This window comes from Artemia franciscana, chromosome 20 (assembly GCF_032884065.1).
Source record: "Artemia franciscana chromosome 20, ASM3288406v1, whole genome shotgun sequence".
In the NCBI taxonomy this organism is placed as follows: domain Eukaryota; kingdom Metazoa; phylum Arthropoda; class Branchiopoda; order Anostraca; family Artemiidae; genus Artemia; species Artemia franciscana.
In genome coordinates, this window is record NC_088882.1 from 16657852 (window position 1) to 16681895 (window position 24044).

Genomic DNA, 24044 nt, shown 5'->3' on the forward strand with positions numbered 1-24044 from the left:
ATTTTGGTTTCTTAGATTGAAGTCTAGCTATCAGTACCTGATAGAATGTCTTTTCATGCCGTTTAAAATGCATTTTAATCATCAGCTAAATACAAAAAGCTTCAAATAATATCAAGCAAACGGAAAAGAAAATGTAATATTGTAATGTAGATTACGGTACAAGATGTTTAACACTGTCGTAAACTGTAAAACGTACTCGTACCTTATTCTTCACCAATTTTTTTGTATGGTGGCTGAAGCTTTCATCCTTCTAATGTGGTGAAATAACTGATCATCTTCATATTCCACACTTTCTTGAGCCCTTTTCATTCCATATTTTGTTTTTAGAATCCCCCGCGAAGTGCCTGTTTCCAATTTATTCTGATGGTCAGTTTTAATTGCTTTTACAGTACTGAAAAACCTCTCGACGTTGACATTTGAAAATGGAAGGGGGGAAACAAACAATACTGCTGGTTTCAGGTTAGGATACAAATTCTGTCCCTGTTGTATTTTTTTTCGTCAATACCAAACACAAGTAGGTCACGGCATCCATTATTTTGACGTTTTCATTATCGATGAAGCTCTGCCTCCTCCATTCCTGCTTGGTTTTGGTTCCGTCCCATGGGACCTGTCTATACCTGTCGTGTCCATTTCGACCTAAGTAAAAGCTTTCAAGAGGAAGTTAAAACTTCCGATTGTTCCCATCGATTTCAAAAGCACTAGTTGGTTCCACATAGTCCTTCTGCAGGAATTTAAGAAACAACTCTTTGATCAGAGACTCAGTCTCTTGTTTATGGCGAAAAAACTGTGGCTTGTCAGCCAGAAAAGCTACAGTGAAGTCCATCAACAATTCCAGTACAAATGCAACAAACTCAAAAAGACATTCCATAACCGGGTTCAGATTTGTGTAGGCCTCAACAAGTAGACTCTGTAGTAAGTCTTCGGGATTTATATTCAAGACTACATATTTGCCTAAGGCTACCATCAGCTAAAGGCATACCCCCTATTCCGTGTAGATAATTTATTCCAGTCAAGAGAGGGACCCATCAAGGACCTGTCACCTCTCCTAACTTCTTTAATACCTATGTACGTGAAGAATGAGATTCATGCCCACTTTCGCTGATTTCGTCTTCCGCAAACCTCTCCTAGGTATGCTATGCTGATGAAGTCCTAAACCTTAATTGAATTCTTCAACGCATCACCGAAACTTTTGGAATCCTTGAAGCGGAATATCAGAGACTCGGGCTTCAACTCAAAAATTCCAAACTTGATAGCGTGCTGTTCAACTGGCATAAAAAATCCTCTGCTCCTTCCATCGCACTTGGATTGAGCTCAGTCGAAGTGCATATTATCTTATGCATCTTGGTCTGCCCATTGATTTTCTTAGCCGACACCCGGAAACTTCTTCTTGGACTGAATCTCAGCAGCGTAGGCATCAATTGTATCTCGTAAACTTCGATTCAACCGACCTAATTTAGCAAGTCTAAATAATGCTATTGCTCTTTCTTATATCCCCTAAGCTGAGCCCTTCTGGAAACTTTTAATTAAAGCTTACAAGAATAAAATCCGAGCTCACGGGTTTTTCAACAAATTTTAATAATAATAATTTATTTCTTGTGGGATTGTTTAACGCAATTATTGTGCGGTATATATAGTATGTGGTGCCGTTTTGAAGAATTTTTTGCATATAAATTATGTAAATTAGATGGTGCTATTGTTGTTTCTTAAAGTGTCTCTTTCCACTCCCACTTTGTACCTGAAACTCGTCTGTATTCATTCATTATAATATAACGAATTATAACTATTATAACTCATCCTTGTACTGCTATTTCAACAAGTATTTTGAATGTAAATGATTGAGCTGTCACGTGGGTGGAACCGTGTCCTGCAGTAAAAAGATAATGACCATATTAGAAGGTAAATGTTTGTCTTTATACTTGTTCGTCTAGAAGTCTTTTTTTTAAATTCTGGTTTCTTTCGTAATTTGTCTTATGTTGTATTCTGTGAAGGGTCTAATTGTTGTCTTTAATGTTTTATTATTTTGTCTTCTTTTACTGCTCTGTCTTCTTACTTTTGTATAAGGGTTTTCAAATAAATGAAAATAAATAAATTTTGTAATTCGGTTCATCAGGTGTTTCACGAGGCTTTCATCCGCAAAACACCGAATGGAAAAGTGGCTTTAAAACTCGTTGTTTCACTGTCGTCTCTATATAGATGGTGGTGAAAAAGCATCAATTCAAATTGCTTCTGGTCTGACAATTTTGAATCTCTAGGGATCTGGGTCATTTGTTGGATTACCCTATTGGTGTAGTAAGCTTTCAAAAAAAGAGGAGAAGTGACAGTGGAGCATAAGTTTTTATGGTAAAATTTTACTTCAGCTATTTTTGGCTATCTTGGAAAGGGGTTAGGTTATGAAAATAACACTTTCAGGGATGGGTCTACAGGCTAAAGTATGCCCCGTAAAGTATCTTGAAGTACCTACCTCCATGTGTTCTCAATCTAATAGGCCCTTAAATTCGCCTATATGACAGGTTAAATTTTGACAAAAGAACACTTTACCTTAATTTTCAATTATCAGTGTTTTTCTCTGGCTTTAGTTCTGAAAATGCAGATCCTGTTAGGCTATATCAGTGAAATTTTAAGCCATAGAAATGGTTTTTTTCAAAATTTAGAGTATTTCTTTTAAACCTCATAAATTGGGAATGATCAAAGTTGTAAAGCTGAAAACAATTTTGTTGTAGGCTACTTCATTTAAGCAGAAGATCTATTGGTAAAATATAGTTAATTGACTTCTTGCTATCTTGGAAAGGGCTTAGTTTAGGAAAATGAAACTTTCAGGGATCAGTTTACAGGCTAAAGTATGTCCCAGGGAGGTATTTTAAAGTACCCATGTCTACTCCTCCCTCTAGAGGGCCCTGAAATTTGCCTAAATGTCAGGTCTATACTCATTGAAATTTTGACAAAACAACATTTTACCCCAATTTTCAGTTACTAGTTGCCTTTTCTCTGCCTTTAGTTCTGAAAATGCAATTCCAGTTATTTGAGTAGAATTTTGAGCCATATAAATGTTTTTTTTTTCAAAATTTAGGAAATGTATTTGCATATCTTTAAAACCTTAAAAACTGGGATTGAGCAAAGTTATGAAGCTGAAAACAATTTTGTTGTACTTCATTGAAGCAGAAGATCTATTTTGCAAGGTTTCACTTTTATAACACACATATTTTTAAAGGTCATCAAAGGTCAGGGCACTCTAGAGGGAGAAGCAGTGGAGGTAGGTACTTCAACATACCTTCCTGGGACATAATTTAGCCTGTAGACCTTAAAATTGAATTTGCAAGAAAGTCAATTATTATATTCAGAAAGAGCTAAATAAGGCATCTATTGGCATAACAGTTTATGGTGAATTTTTTGCAATTCATATAATTGACTTACCAATAAAGTGAACATACCACTCAATGCCTTTTTTATGTTCTTTACAAACATTATTTATGCTTCTACTGCAAATTTTTGAGCTTGCACTTTTTGAGCTCATAAAAATGGCAAATTTTGAATTGAAGTAGGCTATGAGTTATTAGTTGTTTATGACAAAATAATACTATGTTTTCTCACCACCATTTTGTTGGTCATTTTCAACAAAATAATACTGCATTTTCTCAGTGCCAAAATTATTTATAATACATTTAGATTAGGTCAGAAAGTGCTTAAATTGGAATTTGTGATAGAAGCAATTATTATTTTCATAAAGAATTGTGAAACTATTATTACTATTTTACTATTACTATTAAATTATTACTATTTTGTCAAAGATGACTGAGAAAACAGCACTAAGAAAATGTAGTATTATTTTCTCAAAAACACCTAATAACTCATACTTTAATTAGAAAATCATCGTTTTTAAGATCTCAAAAAGTGCCAGCTCAAAAATTTATTCACTCACTTTATTAGAAAGTCAATAATATGAACTGTGATATGTTTACCTAAATGAAGTGCACAATAACTGTTTTTAGCTTCAAAACTTTTATTTTTTTTTTACCAATTTCTGAGTTTACAAAGATCCGCAAATGCAGATCTTTGTAAATACAAATTCATTACAAATGCATTTCCTAAATACAAAAAAACATTGATTTGGCTTAAAATTCTACTCAAATAACAGGTATTGGATTTTTAGGACTGAAACAGGAGAAAAAGAAACTGATAACTGAAAATTAAAGTGAAATGTTGTTTTGTCAGAATTTCAATAGCTAGACAACCTGTTAAGTAGTAAAATTTCTAAGATTTAGAAATCAAAAGAGGGTTGTTATGGAGGCTTGGCAATACCTTCTTGGAGTATGCTTTTGACCCTGGATTCATCACTGGAAGTTTCATTCTCCTAACCTAACACCTTTCCAAGATAGTGATAGTTAAGCTAGAATTTTACCATTGCCTTAAGAGTAATATATAGCTCACTGAATATATTCTTGACTTACTTTTACAACATATGAATCTTTTCTTGGTACTTGTATGATAAACGCCCTACCACTCAAGTTGTTTATTCACTAATGCATTTCTTTTTTGTTAGTTTCTTTCTACTTAACAGGGGACAAGACAAAAATAAGCTGGTGAATGGGGATAGTAGTAAAGTATTTGGACAGTGAAAAGTTAGAAAACAATTTTTGCAATATAATATGCAGGATATATGTACCTAAAATATTAGGTATATGGACCTGTTATAGGCTTACTTTACTCCCACCCTCCTAGTGTGCAAACATATAGCCCAAATTCGTTTCTAAAGTATTATATTTGTATCTTACTTTGGTATATTTCACTGGGATTGAGCATCAGAGAAACATATTAGAAGAATATTAGGTAGGGGATATATCATACAAGTACCTTTTTCTTCTAATTTTTTTTTTTTTACAATATACACCCTAAAGATAAAAGTAGTAAACCCTATGGTAAAGGTAAAATTGCAGTAGGGTGACTCTTCTGAAGGAGATAAAATGGTACCATTAAATTTCTTGTTTTGTGCTCTTAAAAAAAATATCATAATCAATTTTCTGACCATGCACCCACCCCCAAAAGGCACCTGCAGAAAATTCACCAGAGAGAGTACTTTGGAGTTAAAGAAAATCAGACTGGAATTACAGAAAGATTGATTGCTTCCTAAGATTATTTGCAGGTGTAGAGCTCTCTTTATGTTATTTGCTAAGTTTTAGAACTGGTTTAAAAAGGAGTAGATATAGAAACTTAAAGACAGCTTCCAAGGGGATTTTTTATGCTCTGATTTCATTCCTGAAAGTTTCATTTACCTGTCCTAGATCAACAAATTTCCAAGTTCTCAAAAGCCCACAAAGCGAGGTTTATTCAATATCTTTACATTTCTAAGGGCCCATGCCCAACATTCACCCAGCCTGCTTAGATGCTACATTTTGATTTTATAATGGCTATGTAAAATAAACCTCTTTTATAAACACAAACAACAGGTAGAACAATAAGGAATTTTTAAATCCCCTATACCTTCATACATGTAAAAAGTAGAGAATAATAAAAGCAAAACTAAGTTTAAACTTACAATCCAGTTGTCAAATTGACCCTTTTTTTTTGAATAAAATAAATGCATTCAAGTAGAATTGGTTGTGACTAGAGACCCTTATCAAATAGTTATTCATAACAAACTGTAAGTGAGAAGCAATTCTGGCTATTATTCACCAAAACTAAAAGCATAATTTTGATGATAGTTGATATATTAACAGAACTGGTTTTTTATGTTGATTCTAAATGTATAAAATTCATTCAGATTATTGTTACCAACCAAAACCTTCAAATCTAAGAAAATTTGCCTGATTTTTGAAAAGAGAGGGAAACACCCCCCAAAAACCAAGCAATCTCATTGAAAATTGCTTTATTAGATTCATATAATCAGAGGTAAAAAAAAAAAGGTAAAGGATACGGTATTAGACTTTACAGTCCATACCGGCGGTGCTGATCTCCGTTTCTTGGTCCTTCAGCCAGGAAGTGCAACTGGGGGTTGGGGGCCAGCCATCCTGTGCTTTCGCACACCCTTCCTGTTTACCTTCCCCAGATTTCTCCAGGTACCCATTTAGAGCGATACCTGGTAATCAGAGAACCCTACACTAAAGGTTTCAAGCTCCAATTTGCAAAATAGCCAATGGAATTCAGTATTTTTCCAGAAGAAAGATTATTGAAGAATGTTTATTTGTTTTTTCCTGGGATGATTGAGGTCATAGAAAACTGGGAGGGAGCATATTCAAACATACAATAAAGTCCCTTTTTAGGTGACCATAAGGATTGTGCCATGGGGGAGTGTTGTTTTCTGCCATTATATACCAAACTGCAATATTGCCCCAAAGAGGACCAATTTATAATTAATTTAAAATTCTGAGAAGCTAATCTATCTAAAAGTGTCAAAGAACTATATTTTATACTTCTCAGTTGCAGAGGAATTAACAGCACATGGTGGAAGTACATGATTTAACCAGGTTGATTCATCAAATTTTTTTTACAAAATTACATTTGGTGATGTGTAATTGCATAGCAGCCATAATGAAGAGAGGTGAGTCATTGTGTAGGTGGGGATGGGACAGATGTTTAAAAGAGCTCTCTATATAGCCTAAGATAATAAATTTCGATGTGTACCTGCACATATTTAGAAAAGGCAAGGTGGACCGTCATGAGCCCTGCCAGAAAACTTTTTGGGGGGCTGGCAAATGCTACTAAGAACATTTTTTATGGCACTTGGTATTAACCAAGTGACATATAGCAATCACACATTCTGTTGGTCTGTCCGTCAGTCTGTTGGTCCTGGTTTTGCTACTTTAGGCACTTCCAGGTAAGCTAGGATGATGAAATTTGGCAGCCGTATCAGGGACTGGACCAGATTAAATTAGAAATAGTCGTTTTTCAGATTTGACCATCTAGGGGGGGGGAGTGGGAGGCCAGTTAATTTAGAAAAAAATAGAAAAAATGAAGTATTTTTAACTTACGAACGGTTGATTAGATCTTTATGAAATTTGATTTTTGGAAGAATATCGTGTCTCAGAGCTTTTATTTTAAATCCCGACCGGATCTGGTGACATTGGGGGGAGTTGGGAGGGGGAAACCTAAAATCTTGGAAAACACTTAGAGTGAAAGGATCGGGATGAAACTTGGTGGGAGAAATAAGCACAAGTCCTAGATACATGATTAACCTAACCGGAACGGATTCGCTCTCTTTGGGGTAGTTGGGGTGGGGGGGTGGTTAATTCTGAAAAATTAGAAAAAATGAGGTATTTTTAACTTACGAACAGGTGATCGGATCTCAATGAAATTTGGTATATAGAAGGATATCGTGTCTCAAAGCTCTTATTCTAAATCCCGACCGAATCTGGTGACATTGGGGGGAGTTTTTGAGGAGGACCTAAAATCATGGAAAACGCTTAGATTGGAGAGATCGAGATGAAACTTAGTTGGGAAAATAAGCAGAAGTCTTAGCTACGTGATTGACATAATTAGAACGGATCCGCTCTATTGGGGAGAGGGGCTAATTCTGAAAAATTAGAAGAAAATGACGTATTTTCAACTTACGAAGGATTGATCGGATCTTCATGAAACTTCATATTTAGAAGGACCTCGTAAATCAAATCTCTTATTTTAAATCTCAACTGGATCCAGCGTCATTGGGGGGGGGCAGTTGGGGGGGGACTGGAAATCTTAGAAAATACTAAGAGAGGAGAGATCAGGATGAAACTAGATGGGAAGAATAAAAACCTGTCTAAGATACGTGACTGACATAACCGGACCGGATCTGCTCTCTTTGGTGGAGTTGGGGGGGGGGGTTATTCGGATAATGAGGCATTTGTAACTTACAAACGGGTCACCAGATCTTAATGAAATTTGATATTTAGAAGGATCTTGTGCTTTAAAGCTCTAATTTGAAATTCTGACCAGATCCTGTGATATTGGGGGGAGTTGGAGGGGGAAACCAGAATTCTTGGAAAACATGAAAATTGTTTTTTTTTTTTATTTTACGAATATGAGATCGAATCTTAATGAAACTTGATATATATATATATATATATATATATATATATATATATATATATATATATATATATATATATATATATATATATATATAAGAAGGATTTTATGTCTCTGATGCTCCATTTTCGGCTCAAATTGGATCCGGGGACATAGGGGGTTGGAGGAGGGAAACATAAATCTTTGAAAACGCTTAGAGTGGAGAGATCGGGATGAAACTTGATGGGAAGAATAAGCACAAGTTGTAGATACGTGATTGACATAATTGGAAAGGATCCCTTCTCGTTGGAGGAGCTGGGGGGTGTTAATTTGGAAAAATTAGAAAATTGAGGTATTTTTAACTTAAGAACGGGTGACCGGATCTTAATGTAATTTGATATTTAGAAGGAATTCATGTCTCAGAGCTCTTATTTCAAATCCCGACAAAGATCTGTTGACATTGGGGGGAGTTGAAGGGGGAAATCTTGGAAAACGCTTGGAGTGGAGGAATCGGGATGAAGCTTGGTGGATAGAATAATCATACGTCCTTGATACGTAATTGACGTAACCTTACTGGATTCGCTCTCTTTGGGGGAGTTGAGGGAGGGATTCAGTGATTTGGCGAGCTTGGTGTTTCTGGACGTGCTAGGACGATGAAAATTGGTAGGCGTGTCAGGGAGCTGCAAAAATTGACTTGATAAAGTCGTTCTCCCAAATTCGATCATCTGGGGGGCTAAAGGGAGGGGAAAAGGAATTTTGATATTTAGAAGGACATTGTGACTCACAACTCTTATTTTAAATCCTGACCAGCATTAATCCTCTGATTTTCCTTCTAAATCAATCTATTGATTCTTAGAATTTTTTAGAGCTCATACCATATGAGCTCTTGGCTCTTCTTGCCCCGTCACAAGTGCAATATGAACTCTTAGCTCTTGTTTTAGCAAATTTAAATGGTGGTATTTCTATGTATATGGAATATATTAAACGTGAAATTTAAACGTGTGTGTATAATGTATTTAATGATCAGAGAATCCTAATGTAGTGGTTCCAATGGTTTCAGCCTTTAGAAGACCAAAAGTTGCCCAAAATTTCCATCCATATGAACAATAATATCTTCATCGAGCCAGAACTCTGCAATTCTAATTGTATTAATTAGGACATTCTTATTTATATTAATATATAACCTGATTTATATTCACAAGGACAAATTGAACTAAAATACTAATCATCACAAAATATTCAAGTATATTCAAATTTCATCGAAAATTTAAATTACAGTTCAACATTTTCATTCTTCAGCAGAAAAACCGAAAAAGTAGGGCGGTACTATTTAATTCATAATAATTGATATATGCATTTTAACAGCAATAAACTAGGGATTTAAGGGGCCAATACCCCATATTATATCTTGGTTGGACCTGGGCATGATTTAGGAAACCATCAGAAATTCAATTAAAAAAAACTAGCATTTTCAATTGTAAGTAAGGAGTAACTTTAAAATTTAATTGGTACATATAATATTCTTTATAATAAAGGTGGGGTTTTCTTGTCATTAATTTAATGTAGAAAAAATGTTTGTGGAAAACTGGAAAGGGTTTTTAGTGAAAATTAGAAATCATATTGTCCTTCAATAGTCAAAGCCTATTGACAGGCAGGCATTGGTCGGCTCTCAGGACGGTGAAATTTGGCAGGCGTATCAGGAACCAGACTAGATTAAATTAAAAATTGTCGTTTCCCCGATTCGACCATCTGGGGGGGAGTGGGGGGATGGTTAAATCGGAAAATTAGAAAAAATGTATCTTTAAAGGTATCTTTAACTTACGAACGGGTGATCGGATCTTAATGAAATTTGATGTTAGGAAGGATAGCGTGTCTCAAAGCTCTTATTTTAAATCCCGACCGGATCCAGTGATATTGGGGGAGTTGGGGGGAGCCTAAAATCTTGGAAAACGCTTAGAGTGGAGGGATCGGGATGAAACTTGGTGTGAAAAATAATCACAAGTCCTAGATACGTGATTTACATAATCGGAAAGGATCCGATCTCTTTGGGGGAGTTGGGGGGGAGTTAATTCTGAAAAATAAGAAAAAATGAGGTATTTTAACTTACGAAGGAGTGATCGGATCTCAATGAAATTAATGAGAACCAAATAGTTTTCTGGCCCTTTGTTAGGCCTGCTAGCACGTTGGTAGCAGGTCTAACAAAGGGCCAAAAAATTATTTGGCTTTCATTTTGTCTGGACGAGGGAAGGGTGTTAGTATCACCCTTCCCTCGTCCAGAAAAATTTAGGTTGCATCGGCCTGGCAAACAATCCCTGGAAGTTACAAGCTTATTAGAAAATGTTGTTTTTCCCTCTTTTTTGGCCCCATTTTAGTGGGTTGTACCCCCAAATAAAGATATTTTTCCACTTTAGGGTCCCTTTGGTGCAAGTACTTATTGATTTGGTTCTCCAGCTGTTTGATATTGGGGTTTTAACCCCTGTTCTTGGCTTAACTCTTTATTTAGTGCATTCCCGGTATTTTATTTTATTTAGTGCATTTTGTTTAGTGCGGTCCCGGTTTTGCTAGTTTAGGTACTTCCAGATAAGCGATGACCGATGAAATTTGGCAGGCGTATTAGGGACCAGACCAGATTAAATTAGAAATAGTCGTGTCCCTGATTCGATCATCTGGGGGGGGGGGAGTAGGGGGACGGTTAATTAGGAAAAATGAAGTATTTTTAACTTACGAACGGGTGATCGGATCTTTATGGAATTTCATATTTAAAACGATACCGTGTCTCAGAGCTCTTATTTTAAATCCAGACTGGATCCGGTGACATTGGAGGGAGTTGGAGGGGGAAACCGGAAATTTTGGAAAACGCTTTAGATGGGGCTGAAACCTGGTGGGTAGAATAAGCAAATGTCGTAGATACGCCATTGACGTAACCGGACTGGATCTGCTCTCTTTGGGGGAGTTAGGGAGGTCCAGTGTTTTGGCGAGTTCGGTGCTTCTAGACGTGCTAGGACGATGATAATTCGTAGGCGTGTCAGTGGCCTGCACAAATTGACTTGATAAAGTGGTTTTCCTCGATTTGACCATCTGGGCGGCTGAGTGGAGAGGAAGAATTTTTAAAAATGGGATATTTTTAACTTACGAATGGGTGATCGGATCTTAATGAATTTTGATATTTAGAAGGACCTCGTGTCTCAGAGCTCTTATTTTAAATCCCGACCGGCATTAAGCTTATGATTTTTTTTTTAAAATCAATTTATTGATTCTTTGAAGAAAACCGAAAGTAAGACTTTGGTGGCAAGTCTCCTCACCCCACCTCCATTCATCAGTATTAGAACAGAAAATCTTATTCTTAATTTTGTTCTTCTTTTGGGTAGAAACTAAAAGAAAAAGACAGAATCAAGGGAGATATCATGTTCCCGTTATTCTTTTTCTTTGAATGCACAAAAGTAGGAACAGAAGAAAAAGTTTAATAACAGAGTTTAACAAGTTTAATTGTTTCTTTCGCTGGTTAATTAGAAAACAGCCAGAGTTGAACCAATGAATTCTTTTTTCTATTTAGTCTACTAAACAAAGTTGTGACCTATATTAGGCTTTAGTTCCTATTGTTTCACCAGAGAGACCCTTGGTATGCACAGAAAGTAGACAGTCGTCCCTTTAAGTTTTGTTGCCCATGGGGCTTGACTGTTGTGTTGATATAATCTCTAGACCCAGCTGGTAGGTCCACCAAAGTTATTTTTTGTTCTTCCTCTTCCTTCAATTTTTCTCTAGATGCCACTCCAATATCATTCTCCAGAGGTGTTCTTTTACCATACGAATAACATGCCCTAATTAGCCCATCTTTGCTGGCGTATGAAATCTACTATTTGGGGCTGACATGATATTGGGCAAACTGCCTGGCTGTTAACATGGTTTTTCTGGCTATTATTCAGTATCCTGCAAAGACAGTTTGTGCAAAGACCTGCTACTTGTATAGATTTCAGCAATACTAGCTGTAAAGAGATGAGGAGAGGATATTTCAGAACAGCCTTGTATTCCTTTCTGAGAGAACTTCTCAATTTCCAAATTGACTTTAGCTGATTAAAAGCTCCATTGGCCTATCCAATTCTAGATTGCACCTCCTTGTTACTGCATCCCATTTGCTAGACTGGATTTTCGAGGTATTTACACTCGGTCACTTGCTCTATTGCTTTGTTACTACACATTATGCTCTTTGACTAGCCAGTCACTACTTTGCTTATTTTTCAGGTTGATCATAAGGACCTTGGGTTGATCCCTATGATTACAACGAAAATATCCTAAATCCTTCTCTTCTCGTCCTCTATCAGAGCGTCGTTGTTGGTAAAAATCAATATCTGCTAGTTGTTTTTCCCACAAATTTGGATGCCAAAGCTGATGCAGTCCCTGAGCACAAAATAGTGACAAGAACAAAAAGCAGTGTGGATAATACTCATCCCTCTTTAGCTCTGGAAATTATATGGTTATACTTTGTATTTCCTTGACGGGTCCAAAAGTAGCACTGAGGGTTTTTGTTCAGAGCAATGATGAAAGATTTATTTATGTATGTATCAATTTATTGCCCATCGTAAATTTAAAATAACACTGATGGAGTATAAAGAAAGAAAAGGAAAATAAACAAATAAATTTTAACAAATACAAACAAAACCAACAAAGCTGAAGAACTGACTGAAAAAAAAATACAAATAAACAATTATATGTAAGATAGACATAGTATCAACGAACGATAATTTCAGAGGTGCCTTCACCAATAATCTGCCTCTGATATCTCTGTTTCTTTTCTTCACTGCGGACACTGGACTAGCAACTCCATAGCGCGAGGATAAGGAGCTGTTGTAAATATTTCGCATGCTTGTAAAAACACTTCGTATATCCCAAATATCTAAAGCAGTAAGAAGAGACCAAAATGGTGCAAGGGCGGGTCATTTTTATCACTTACGACGAGATGCCAAGTATCTTTTCCCGGTCTAAGCTCAATTATTGCCGACTTCGAGTCACCACACAAGTTATCAATAAAAATTTTGCGGTCCTTGGGGTCGTTCAGCTCTTTAGGTGAATTCTTCAATATAACGACAAAAAGGGTTTGGATGACTGTATGGGGACTTGAGACAAAGAATGCAACAGGTTGCGCTTCGACACGACGTAATTGTCGAATTTTACACATAGTTCGTTAACTTTACGAGTAAGCGTAGCACTTGATTCTCTTACAATAACTGGTACTTCGTCAAGCTTGTATAGTACGAAACGTGGTAGTGCTATTTGCTTTTCATCACACTTTTCAAGAATTTAAGCATGTCCAAACAGCTATCTGCAGCTTTTTGTTGGTCACTTGGGCGATTCGTACAGTTTGCATAATTCGACAATAATTTCTTTGCTTCCATTAACGAATCAGTGCTAAAAAAGTCCGCACCAATTTTTGACATATCGGCGTGAACATTCCCCACAGCCCGGGTATGGTATAAAAAGTTCAAGACTGGGGACCATAAAAGTTGCTGGCTCCGCATTGTATATAGCAAATAAACATACAACAGGTATCTCACTTAATTAGAAAGAAGGTCGAATAGCCGTAGAGAGATGACTGAGAGCAAGGGAAGCGTCGAGACCTGCTCACCTCTCTTCTCCTCTTCTGCTTGCTCCCAAACGATTCACTCGGTACTGTCGGCGCACCTTAAGAAAAAGGTTGAAATCGTTCCAAAAATATAAAAGGGCGTAAGACAAACTCAATCAATAGTGTTTGCAATCAGGGATACATTTAAAAATTATCCAGATTATAAATGAATGTCTTGAATCTCGGTAAGTTTCACCTGTAGCAAAATATTATGAAATAACAGACTAAATTATCTACAGACACTGAAATAATTTGAGTTCAAACCATTGAATTAATGCAAGTTTAAAATCCAAAAAGATGTTTTCACTCTGAATCTAGGTCAAGTTGAACCATAGCAAAATACTATGAAATAACAACTGCATTAGCTGCGATCACTGAATCATCTGGCATATTGTAATAATAGAAGATTTCCACAAAAACAACTTGATGAATTGAGATAAATTAGTTCTACTAAATCAGAGGCCATCTCAATCCATACTTATGACTGTTCTGTAATACAAAATCTTTTTAACTTATTGTTAGTATATATTGTCAAGATTGTATTATCTCCATACTTCAACAGTTCATTTAAATCTGAATCTAAGATTGTTGGGGTTGATCATAACCTAAATAATGGTAATTTCCAGGTTCAAGGAGACTGAAAAATGAATTCTTGGTGGATGAGTGAATACCCATCATATCCATTACCACATGCATCCACTTCTACTCAAAACCCATTCAACATAAATCTAGGAGGAAGAGCATTTGGTACACAATGGTCAGTAACTCCTCCTTCTCAGATGCCTTGGAGTTCCCAACCTGTGCAAAGGTAGTTTATTTCAATAGTAGTAGCAATAGCAATTTATAATAAAAAAAAGAAGAGACAAAATCAATCGGTAGCACACCAAAAACGTCGCTTGCGAGGATGTGCTGCTAGCAAAAAAGAACAAAAATAGAAGAGAAAACAATAATCAAAACGAAAAGTTACGAACAAAAAGTTAATCTATAATAAGCAGAAGGGTGGAACCTTGTACCGGGAAAAAAACTTACATAAATGAAACGTACACAATAATAAAACATAATGTCATGATCCCGAAGCAAAAAAGCAATTATTGTCAATTTTAAATGCATCAATCTCAGTCTGTTTCAAAGTTGTACTTACCAAGCAATCCCGCACACAGCTCAGATTTAAATAGCATTCAATTCAATTTGTTTTGTTACAATTCTTTATGAAACAGCGTTGATTATTTCACTCAAGATTGCAAACTCGTAATAATTACCCTTGCCCTATAGTAAGTCTAATCATTAACGGTCCATCATTCATTAAACAGGGTTTAAACCGGAGTTTGGGCTCTATTAATGTCTGCGATTGTATTGTAGTTTGAACAAGTTTTTGTATTGTAGTATTGTAGTTTTTATATTTTATGTATTTTACAAATAAATATTCTTTCTCTCCCTGAAATTTTGATACTGAAAACTTTTTGAAATAATCACAATCGACTAGAGGCCCGTGATCCTCTTTTTTTTTTAGAATACTTTGGCACAGAATTTTTTCATCTAATTTGGAACTCTGCTAGTAAAATAATATGCAAACAGGGTTATGTCCAGTATTCACTAAATCGCTACTATCTGCTAGTATAGCTTGATATTCTCAATTTCTAAATCCTAAATAACACCACTGGAGATATGCCTATTAATCTAAGCACTTTAAAAATATCAAATAAACAGAATACCGACATACAAAGATTGTTATTTAACAATCAGTTTTAGGATAGATTACTGAGCCAATTTTGAAACAACCCTCTCCCCAGTTGGCCTTTCTTCTCAAATTGCTGATACTGCAGTTACCAATAGTCTTGCGCGTTTATGATAAACGTCGAGAGAATGAAATTCAAAGTGTAGGCTATTGCTTTAACTTTGGCGCTCATTGGGTCTTATTCTTATTCAGACTATTTTACTTAAAAGTAATTTTAATGGTTTCAACATACCATAACAAGTATATCAGTTCTCTCGATTTGTAGTTGAAATTAGTTTTCTGTTATGCCTGGTATGTTAACGAAATATTGTTATTCGTTCTGTTCTAATCTTTTACTATTGCTGTATGCTCTAAGCATCTAAAGCGAATTCTTTATTTTTTTTGTGATCAAACTTGAAGTTCATTCATCATTCTATTGTTTACAACAAAGTGATATGACGATTCTACTTGTCTATCTGTATACTTAAGGGAGGCACCCCCTAGAGTAGTGCGCTGCTGACAGTTCTACTTGCTGCGTTCCTGCTAGCGCTACTGAAATCTTCGTTGTTAAGAGTTTTAGGGTGACCTCATGGATGTTGAGTCATTGAGGAGAGGTATAGTATCTATCCCCTCCTCTATCAAAGTTATAATATTAATAAAGTAGTATATGTGTTAAAATGACTTTTTGCAAATATGGTTAGAATCGGATTTCTCTCTGTTTTGCCAAAATGAAAGTTAGAAGTACAGGAATGTAACAAAAATTTTTGGTGAATATCGATTTTGCTTCTGAACTAAGCACTAAAGCGAGCATGGATGTGCCATTCTTTTAAATTTTCTAAATTTGATGCTTGATTCTTGTCTGCTTCCTGTCGCTATGCCTTTGGATGTCCGAAAGGCTATCGGTACGTTGACCCACGGAGTTATGGTCTCTTAAGTTATCTCACCTCACAGTATGAATGCTAGCACTTGGTTGGATTCTTATTTGTCTGGAAGGGATGTCTCTATGGATCCTCTTTCCTGCTCCTCTCAACTTGAGTTTTTTGTATGGTGTTCATCAAGGTTTGGCTCTAAGGACAGTTTTTTTCTTAATCTATATCAATGATAATATTGTTGAATGTATGAACCGAAAACCAACATTTTATTGTTGTCTGCGCAATGCCTAATCTTTCATGGAAAAAAATGAAAAAAAAATGATCCCCCTAGATTTTGAAAAATATGCTGTACCACTCCGGCCCTACCCCCATAATTATCGTGAATTGACTGAGATAATACCCTCTCTGTAGCTCTAGTGTTTTGATATGTCTGGCTCTTAGGCGTTCTTCCTAATTTCTAGTAAAACTTGACCCTGTGATACCTTGTTAGAACCAGATTCGTACCCTGATTTTTAATAGGAGCCACAAAGTCGGTATGTGGTCATTCCGAAACCACATACCCCCTCCCTCTTCTCTCTCTCTCTCTCTACTTAGTATTAGCCTGGACAAAGACAGGGGTGTTACATCTTATTAAATCGCATAAGGAATTTTAATCTAAATTATCGGTTGCATAAAGTAGGCCGATCGCCTCTTCGACATACCCTGACCCCTGTCTTGATGACTTTCTAGCAGAAAGGTAGACACGTTGTGCCTTGTTAGAATTGGAATCACACAAGGATTTTCAGTGGGTATGATTTGAGAACTAAGATGGTCCAGAAGCCCCTCCAGTGCCCCAAACAATTTTTTAACATAACGTTAGCGCATTGTTTGAACCGGAGTCGTGCGAGGATTTTAATCCTTACAGTCTTAGGACCAAGACAGGTCTGAAACCTCCTTCCACATTCTCTCCCTCTCCTGTTCAACTTTTTAGTAGACATGTAGCTATTTTCCACCTTGTTTCTTGATTTCCGTTCCATACGATTTAAATCTTAAAATGGGTCTATGCTTCATTACCCCTCCCCTGTCTCTCCTCCATCATTTTAACAAAACCTACCCCAAAAAGTAAAAATTGGTCTGAGGGGGAGGTAAAATTACACTAAGACAAGAAAAAAACAAAAATGAAAAAGCGACCAGTTCACAGTGCACTTCCTAATCAGAACAATGGCCTCTGATTCTTAATCCGTTCAGTAGCTGATTCCAGTCAGTTACTTAATCAGAACCGTGGCCTCGCTTAGCAGAATGGTGGCCATTTTTTCTTTTAAAATCAAAAAAGCTTGGAACGTCGCATCTTGCTTGAAGCGTTATCAAACAAGAATCTCCAATATGCATTATTGGAAGCACAAATAGGGCATGTTTCCCCCCCCCTCCAGATTGACTGACACGGACGATCTTAGGCAAGTGGTTGTCCTTCATCTGTAGAACGTGTCCCAGCCATCTCACCCTTTCCTTATTATTAGCCCTACAAAGTTGATTGAAATAAATTTTTTGCACAGGCTACTCTTTGAGATTCGGTCAGATAATCGGGTACTCAATCCGTAGTCAATTTCACTCGAAAACACTATTGCAAATACTTCTCCGTCTTTTGGGGTTCCCACGCTTTAGAACAATACTTGGCCATTGTCATCACTGTAGCTTCGAATATTCTAATCTTGATTCACAGACTTACCTTTCTATTCTTCTAAACATTTTTTAAACTGTGAAAAACACCCTGGGAGCTCGGTATTCTACTTTTAACATCTTCATTGCAGCATCCGTCTTTACTAATAACACTGCCTATTTAATGAAGCTTTCCACTTAATCGATATTCTGGTTATCCAACATCACCTCTTCGCCTTCACTCTTCTTACTTTCAAATTTTCAAATCTATTCTTACACCCTGAACTCTCGAAATCTTTAATAATTACTCCATTTCACTAATTTTTTAATGTAGGATACTAAATCATCAGCATAATCTAAGTCTATCAGAATTTTACTTCCTCAATCGGCTTCTATACTCCCCTTGCCTTTGTTGTGCTCCATTGGACAAGTCCATCAATATGATCCGTATAAATAAGGATAGGACGCAACCCTGCTTAACTCCTGATTTAATTCAAAGCCAGCTAATAACCTCATTTCTAACCTTAACTGCACCAGTATTATTCTCGTACATCTCACTAATTATTTTAGTTTATTTGTCTGGTAAACAGTACAAGGGTAGGACCTCCGCTAAAGCTCTTCTATGAGCTGAATCAAATGGTTGCTCAGAATCTATAAAATTGAGGACTAAAGGGGTTTGATGACTCAGGCACTTCTCAATCTTAATCTAAGAGTGAAAGTTTAATCTGAGAGTGAAAGTTTCCATGCCAAATATGACAGATCTCTTTCGATATATTAGGATGATCTTAGCTACTTTCGCTGGAGACATGTGTCATACGGACGCATGTCAACTTATTAAATCGATTGTTTTACTTGGGAGAGTAAATCTATGGCTGGATTCTAATTGCTTGGTCCTAATTCTTGATTCTGTCTCTTGGTCTGGATTCTTGATTCTCTTGCAAATTTCTTAGGCTTGCTATCGACTATCTGAAATTCAGCTATCAGTTGAGATTTCCTTTCAGGTTTATTTACCCACACATCCCCGCCTCTAGTTTTAAAATACCTTTTTTTTATATTTTCAGTGAAAATGCGTTTTTTTAGTAGTTCCACTGAAAAAATTGAAAAAATGTCCCAATGCCGTAGATTTGAAAAATTCTCTTTGTGTCCCTCCTTCCTCTATTTTCGTGAGTCTAATGAGAAAAAGACGCTCCCTGTAGACCTATTATTCGGTGTCTCCGATTCTTAGGAATTTTTCTTGATGTGAAAATCTTGTCTTTAGGCATAATCAATCTATTTAAAAAAAAAAACAGAAAAATTACAAAGCTTTAGACCCCACTTAAAGGCTCTTTGGCCTCTGAGACGCTTAACATTGCATTAAATAATAGTACTAAAATCAAACAGAAGGACAAGAAGAAAAAAAAATAAACAACAACAACATCAATACCATGCCAATCAAAGTAAATGGATTAAACAAATTGAAAAGGAAATATACAGGGGAAAAAGAGTAGGGAGGAGAGAATTAGCTCTCTAGGCATAGGTGGTGGTCACTTTCTTTTTTTAATTGTCCATAAGAATGACATAGCCGAATTTTAATAAGCATGAAATTCTATGTGGAGGCCCAACATAAAACTGGATTAAAATCTGATCTTATCGTTTTAGTTTTATAAATGAAAATATCCAAGTCATTTTTGAGAGAAAAAGAAACATAATATTCTTTTCGTAGTTCATAATTCAGAAGATATAATTGTTTGAAGAAGTTAGTGAGGAATCCATGAAAATACTTAAAAAATGAAACATGAGAAAAGAAAGATGTATGTGGATTGACCATCCAATAAAGTAATGCTGAGCTGGCCTGTCACCTCAGATACTAATTTAATTGTTCTGTTATATATTCCGAAAAGAGGGAGAGTAGAAAAAGAGAATGTTGATTGCCATAGTGTTCGACAGTAGTGCATATAAGATTGAATAATGGAGTGAAAGAGGGTCTTTTGAACCAGGGAAACAATGACGAAGCTTCCGAAGAATCCCTAGGTTTCTGAGAGCTTAAGTTTGACAAGAGCACTATAATGCTTAAAAGAAGGATTTTCGTCCAATAAAATACCCCAGAATCAAACATGTCTATCAGGGGGACGAGTTATATCACCATGAGTAGTAGAAATAGTTCAACCAAAGGACAAGAAGTACTTGATCTGGTAAAAATAAGTAGACTAGATTTAGGGAAAGGCGATTAGCATCGAACCAAGCAAAGTTTGATGCTAATCTACTAGGACAGAATACATTTCCAAGATAAGGGAGGGCTCCTTAATTTTTGAACACCCAACTGTATTATCATCTGCAAATGCAAATAGCCCTGGATCTTGAGCTGCTTTACTACGTGAGATAAAATTACGATCACAAGTACAACAGTAACTTCGTTTAGTTTGCTCAGATACAGCAATGAAAAGATCATTGATGAATATAAGGAATAAAACAGGTCATAGGATAGACCCTTGAGGGACACCTAAATCAATACGGGATTGATCTTGAAGCCGAGGGTCAATACTAATAAACTTTTCAGACAAATAATTTTCAAATCAATGATAACCGTTTCCCTGTTCCCTGTGTGTTCCACCTTGAAGAGTAGGATAGTATGTGATATACTGTCAAATGCTTTTCTGACATAAAGGGAAATTTACAGCTGGAATTCTACACCCATCAAGTGGCTTGTGAGTGAACTTTAGCAAGGCTATTCAAACATGTTCTGTGGATTCCTTAGAATCTACTATAATTGTTGAGATCTGTTTGATAATTGTTGAGATCCTATTTTCGTAACAGATACCAAGTTATTAGTTACTCCTGGGAAGCTAGAAAATTTTTCCTCACAGATTTTTAGGAAGATAGCTTCAGTGATTTCAGGTGTGCCGTATTCAGGAAAACCAAATACAATAATTTGATTTTTGATAGACATTTTCTTGAGTTGATTCTAAGCATTTTGTTCATTCTGCAATGCTATGTTACGTCTCTTTATGCACCACTATATGATTATCAACCTTTTCTCCCTCTCTAATATCGCTTTCTAAGGTTTGTGATAAAGATTTCGTCTCTTTTCTCTAATCATTCTATATATAATTTTAGTAATTTTGGAAACATTTAAATTTCCTTCTCTCTATGAGTATGATCTGCCTAGCATAGTCTGTCTAATTCAGTTAAAAATGTTACTCCTTTGGTGCCTTCAAAGAAACCCAATCTTTTATTGCTTTTGGAAATTTTTGTAATGCCCCCTTGTAGGGAATGTCTCTGGGCTAAGTTCGAAATGTATGTTTTTGTTGTTTATTAGACATGAACTTTGCTCTCGCTTGGTTTTCAGTGGGTATCAGTGGTATTTAGCTGTTTTTTTATTTTCTTTTTTTAGAGTTTGTATGTTTATTTTTTTTCTTATGTTTCTCCCCGCATTCCTGGCCGTAGAGCCTTGCGGCAGGTAAATAATGACCTATTCGTTTTTATTGTATTAATTTATTGTTAAATTAATCGAATAAATCTGTCTATTTACAATTTTTCTTTTTATTTCTGTTTTTAGGTTAAAAGTCCGTTTTAAAAATCTGGTTACTTTTTGGCTTCAAAAGTGATAAATCATGCATTTTCCCTTTGGAATTTTCTAGACGAAAAAGCAATTATATGACTTTCATTACATATGAAGAGATGTAATGGTAATTGAAAGCTGAAAAAGTTATTAAATTTCAGGTTCACTGGAAGTAATCCAGACATGATGTATGATATGATGGATGATGATATGTTCCCATCAGGAAAGCCTGCGAAACGACGAATACAGAATTATTCACTTGGGTATGTAATAAGTGTAGTACTTCTTCAACCTGTTGTAGCAAAAAGGAGTATTTCAATTTTCTGATTGTTTCCCTTAGTAATTTGAAGAAGTTAACATCATTCTTTTGTCGATAAGTGGTGTTACACTGCTGGTGTGATTTTACGCGAACGTGCATGTTTTTGCAACTTACGACAAAATTCTACTGACGAATGAATTCCTTTGTCTTTGATGCTAGGTGTGTAGAAAATAGAGCAACAATAATGGAATTAATTAAGAAACTTGCATTAGTCTCCCTTTGCAAATATGTATTCTATATGTATGTATTCTAAGAAGCCCAACTATTTTATTTTCTATTTAATCTCAATTTTGTAGGTTATTGGCTTATTTGAACACTTGTGTGTTTTTCACACACCAGACGTGCACTACTGACCTTGCATTAGAATTTTGAGGGATAATTTTCATCCAAGAGCCGCTCTTATAAATGATGGTATTCACCCTCGCCCCGTCCATAAACACACCTTTTGTTTTTGAAAAGTTCCTATACTCTCCTAAAACATGCTGTTTACACCCGCGTCAACTCTGCTTATCTATTTGTCTGCTTTGTTTAGATTCTTTGATCAATTCATTTTCAAATCAACAATGAGAATTTCTCTGTTAAACTTAAACATAATTTTTCTTTTTCACCATTATAAATATTTCTTAATATTATAAATATTTCGTATCCAAAGAGCGGTTGTGTGTAAAATTTACACTGAAATACCCACTGTTCGCCACAATTTGAATGGTGGGAAATGTCATGTAAATGCTCTGCTCCATCCCCGTCATAGGTTCAACCTATACTGTGGCACCACCTCCAATGCTGAGAATTACTAAAAGGTGCTTCGGCTCCGTTCCCCACCCATGAAAGGCACTGGCCTTCGGATCTCTTGGCCTTGATTGGGATAGCCACCTGAATGGGGCCTTTATCTCATTTAACAAGTCTCGCATCAGACCCATCGCTGAGTATGGATGCCCGCTGTATGCTTGTGCTCTGAAAGGTTGTTGGTACCGCTCCAAAATATCGAAAATAGGGCTGATAGGGCAGGTTTAGTCGTTCCCTGTGTCTCTCTCGAGTCTGTTAGTGAGAGATCCGATGTAGCGCTGATGGCTATTTTCTACAAGCTCTTAAATTCAACTCTTTCCCATAAGTTTTCTCCGATTGTTCCCCAATTATCGAACCGATAAAACGGACACGAAGTCACACAGCTCTGTCTAATTATCTTAAGGCTGGCAAGCTGAGAACAGAGTACTTGAAGATAAGCTTCATTCGACATTGCACTTCAAACTGGAAAATTCTTCCTTGGGAATTTATCCCTAAAAGTTTAACTATGACTCTTTCAAAAGAAGACTCAACAGTCATCTAAACCCTCAATAAAACACTAGCGGGAAATCAAATGTATAATGATACCTTGCGTCGTGAATATAGGAATCAAAAAAAAATTCTTGGCTGTGACCCTGAGTAGAGAAATATCCTAATTTAGTAAAATAGTGCAAACTGATTGCTTATCTAGAGATTATGATCTAATAATATGATGTTACTTAAATGCAGAATAGGGCTGCCTTGGAATTTTTTTTGCAACTACGGGTGTATTTTATTTTCAGGCCCAAACAAAAACAGCTAATCACAGAAGAAAAAGTTGCAGAAACGCTTGGATCCCTCAGCCTTGAAGACCAGGATGAGGTAACTGAAAATTTTTTACTTCTTATAAATCTATAAAGATCCTAATGCTTATTGACAAAGAATGTGGGGAACTCAAGCGCTTTAAAACAAGAAATATTAGGAAATTAAAACTACTAACCCAACATATAGTAAACCATTACATACCAGAACTAAAAATATTCAAAGTAAGCTTAATTGTAATTCATTATAATTTTGATCCAAATTGATTTTCAAAATTTATCTGAATCCGCGCAGAACATAGGCTAGTAAAAAAAAAAAAAAAACAGATTTATCTTTTGGGACCTCTCAGTGAATGTTTTTTTTTTTTTCATCTTTGTCCAGTAATCCATTTGATAAAATTGCAGGGTAATGCTAGGTCGGTATTTTTTGTTGCTTTTTTCAGTATCGTACATGAGTTTCTCCTTTTATATGTTTCCCATATTCATCACTTATTAATACAAAGCTTTTCGTGAAATGGTCGTGTAGGAATTAGAAGCCATTAAATCTTGGGAAATTTATTCCATGATTGTAGTGCAAATGCTGATTAAAATTTGTATGTTGAAAAAAGAAAAAATAAAACATTTGGAGCAGTTCGATAGTGGCCCTTTCTGTACAACTCCACCTTTGTGGCGCAAACATGAGATTTATCCAGAGCTTCTAAAATAAGAAATTCTTAATGTTTCTGTTATCTTCAGCAAGGGTACTGGCTTCCAAATCTTAAGGCTCCAAACCATTGTTTTTTACGAGCT

General features: G+C 35.9%; 1 protein-coding gene across 1 annotated transcript; it reads left to right on the forward strand.

Annotated features, from left to right (window-relative positions):
- Positions 1–2200: 2200 nt before the first annotated feature.
- LOC136040009 (uncharacterized) lies at positions 2201–23352 on the forward strand. Its single transcript, XM_065724076.1, has 4 exons — positions 2201–2289; positions 14221–14402; positions 21515–21616; positions 23238–23352. Exons 2-4 carry the CDS (start codon positions 14239–14241, stop codon positions 23350–23352), a joined length of 381 nt encoding a protein of 126 aa, XP_065580148.1. The 5' UTR covers positions 2201–2289; positions 14221–14238.
- The last annotated feature ends 692 nt before the right edge of the window (positions 23353–24044 follow it).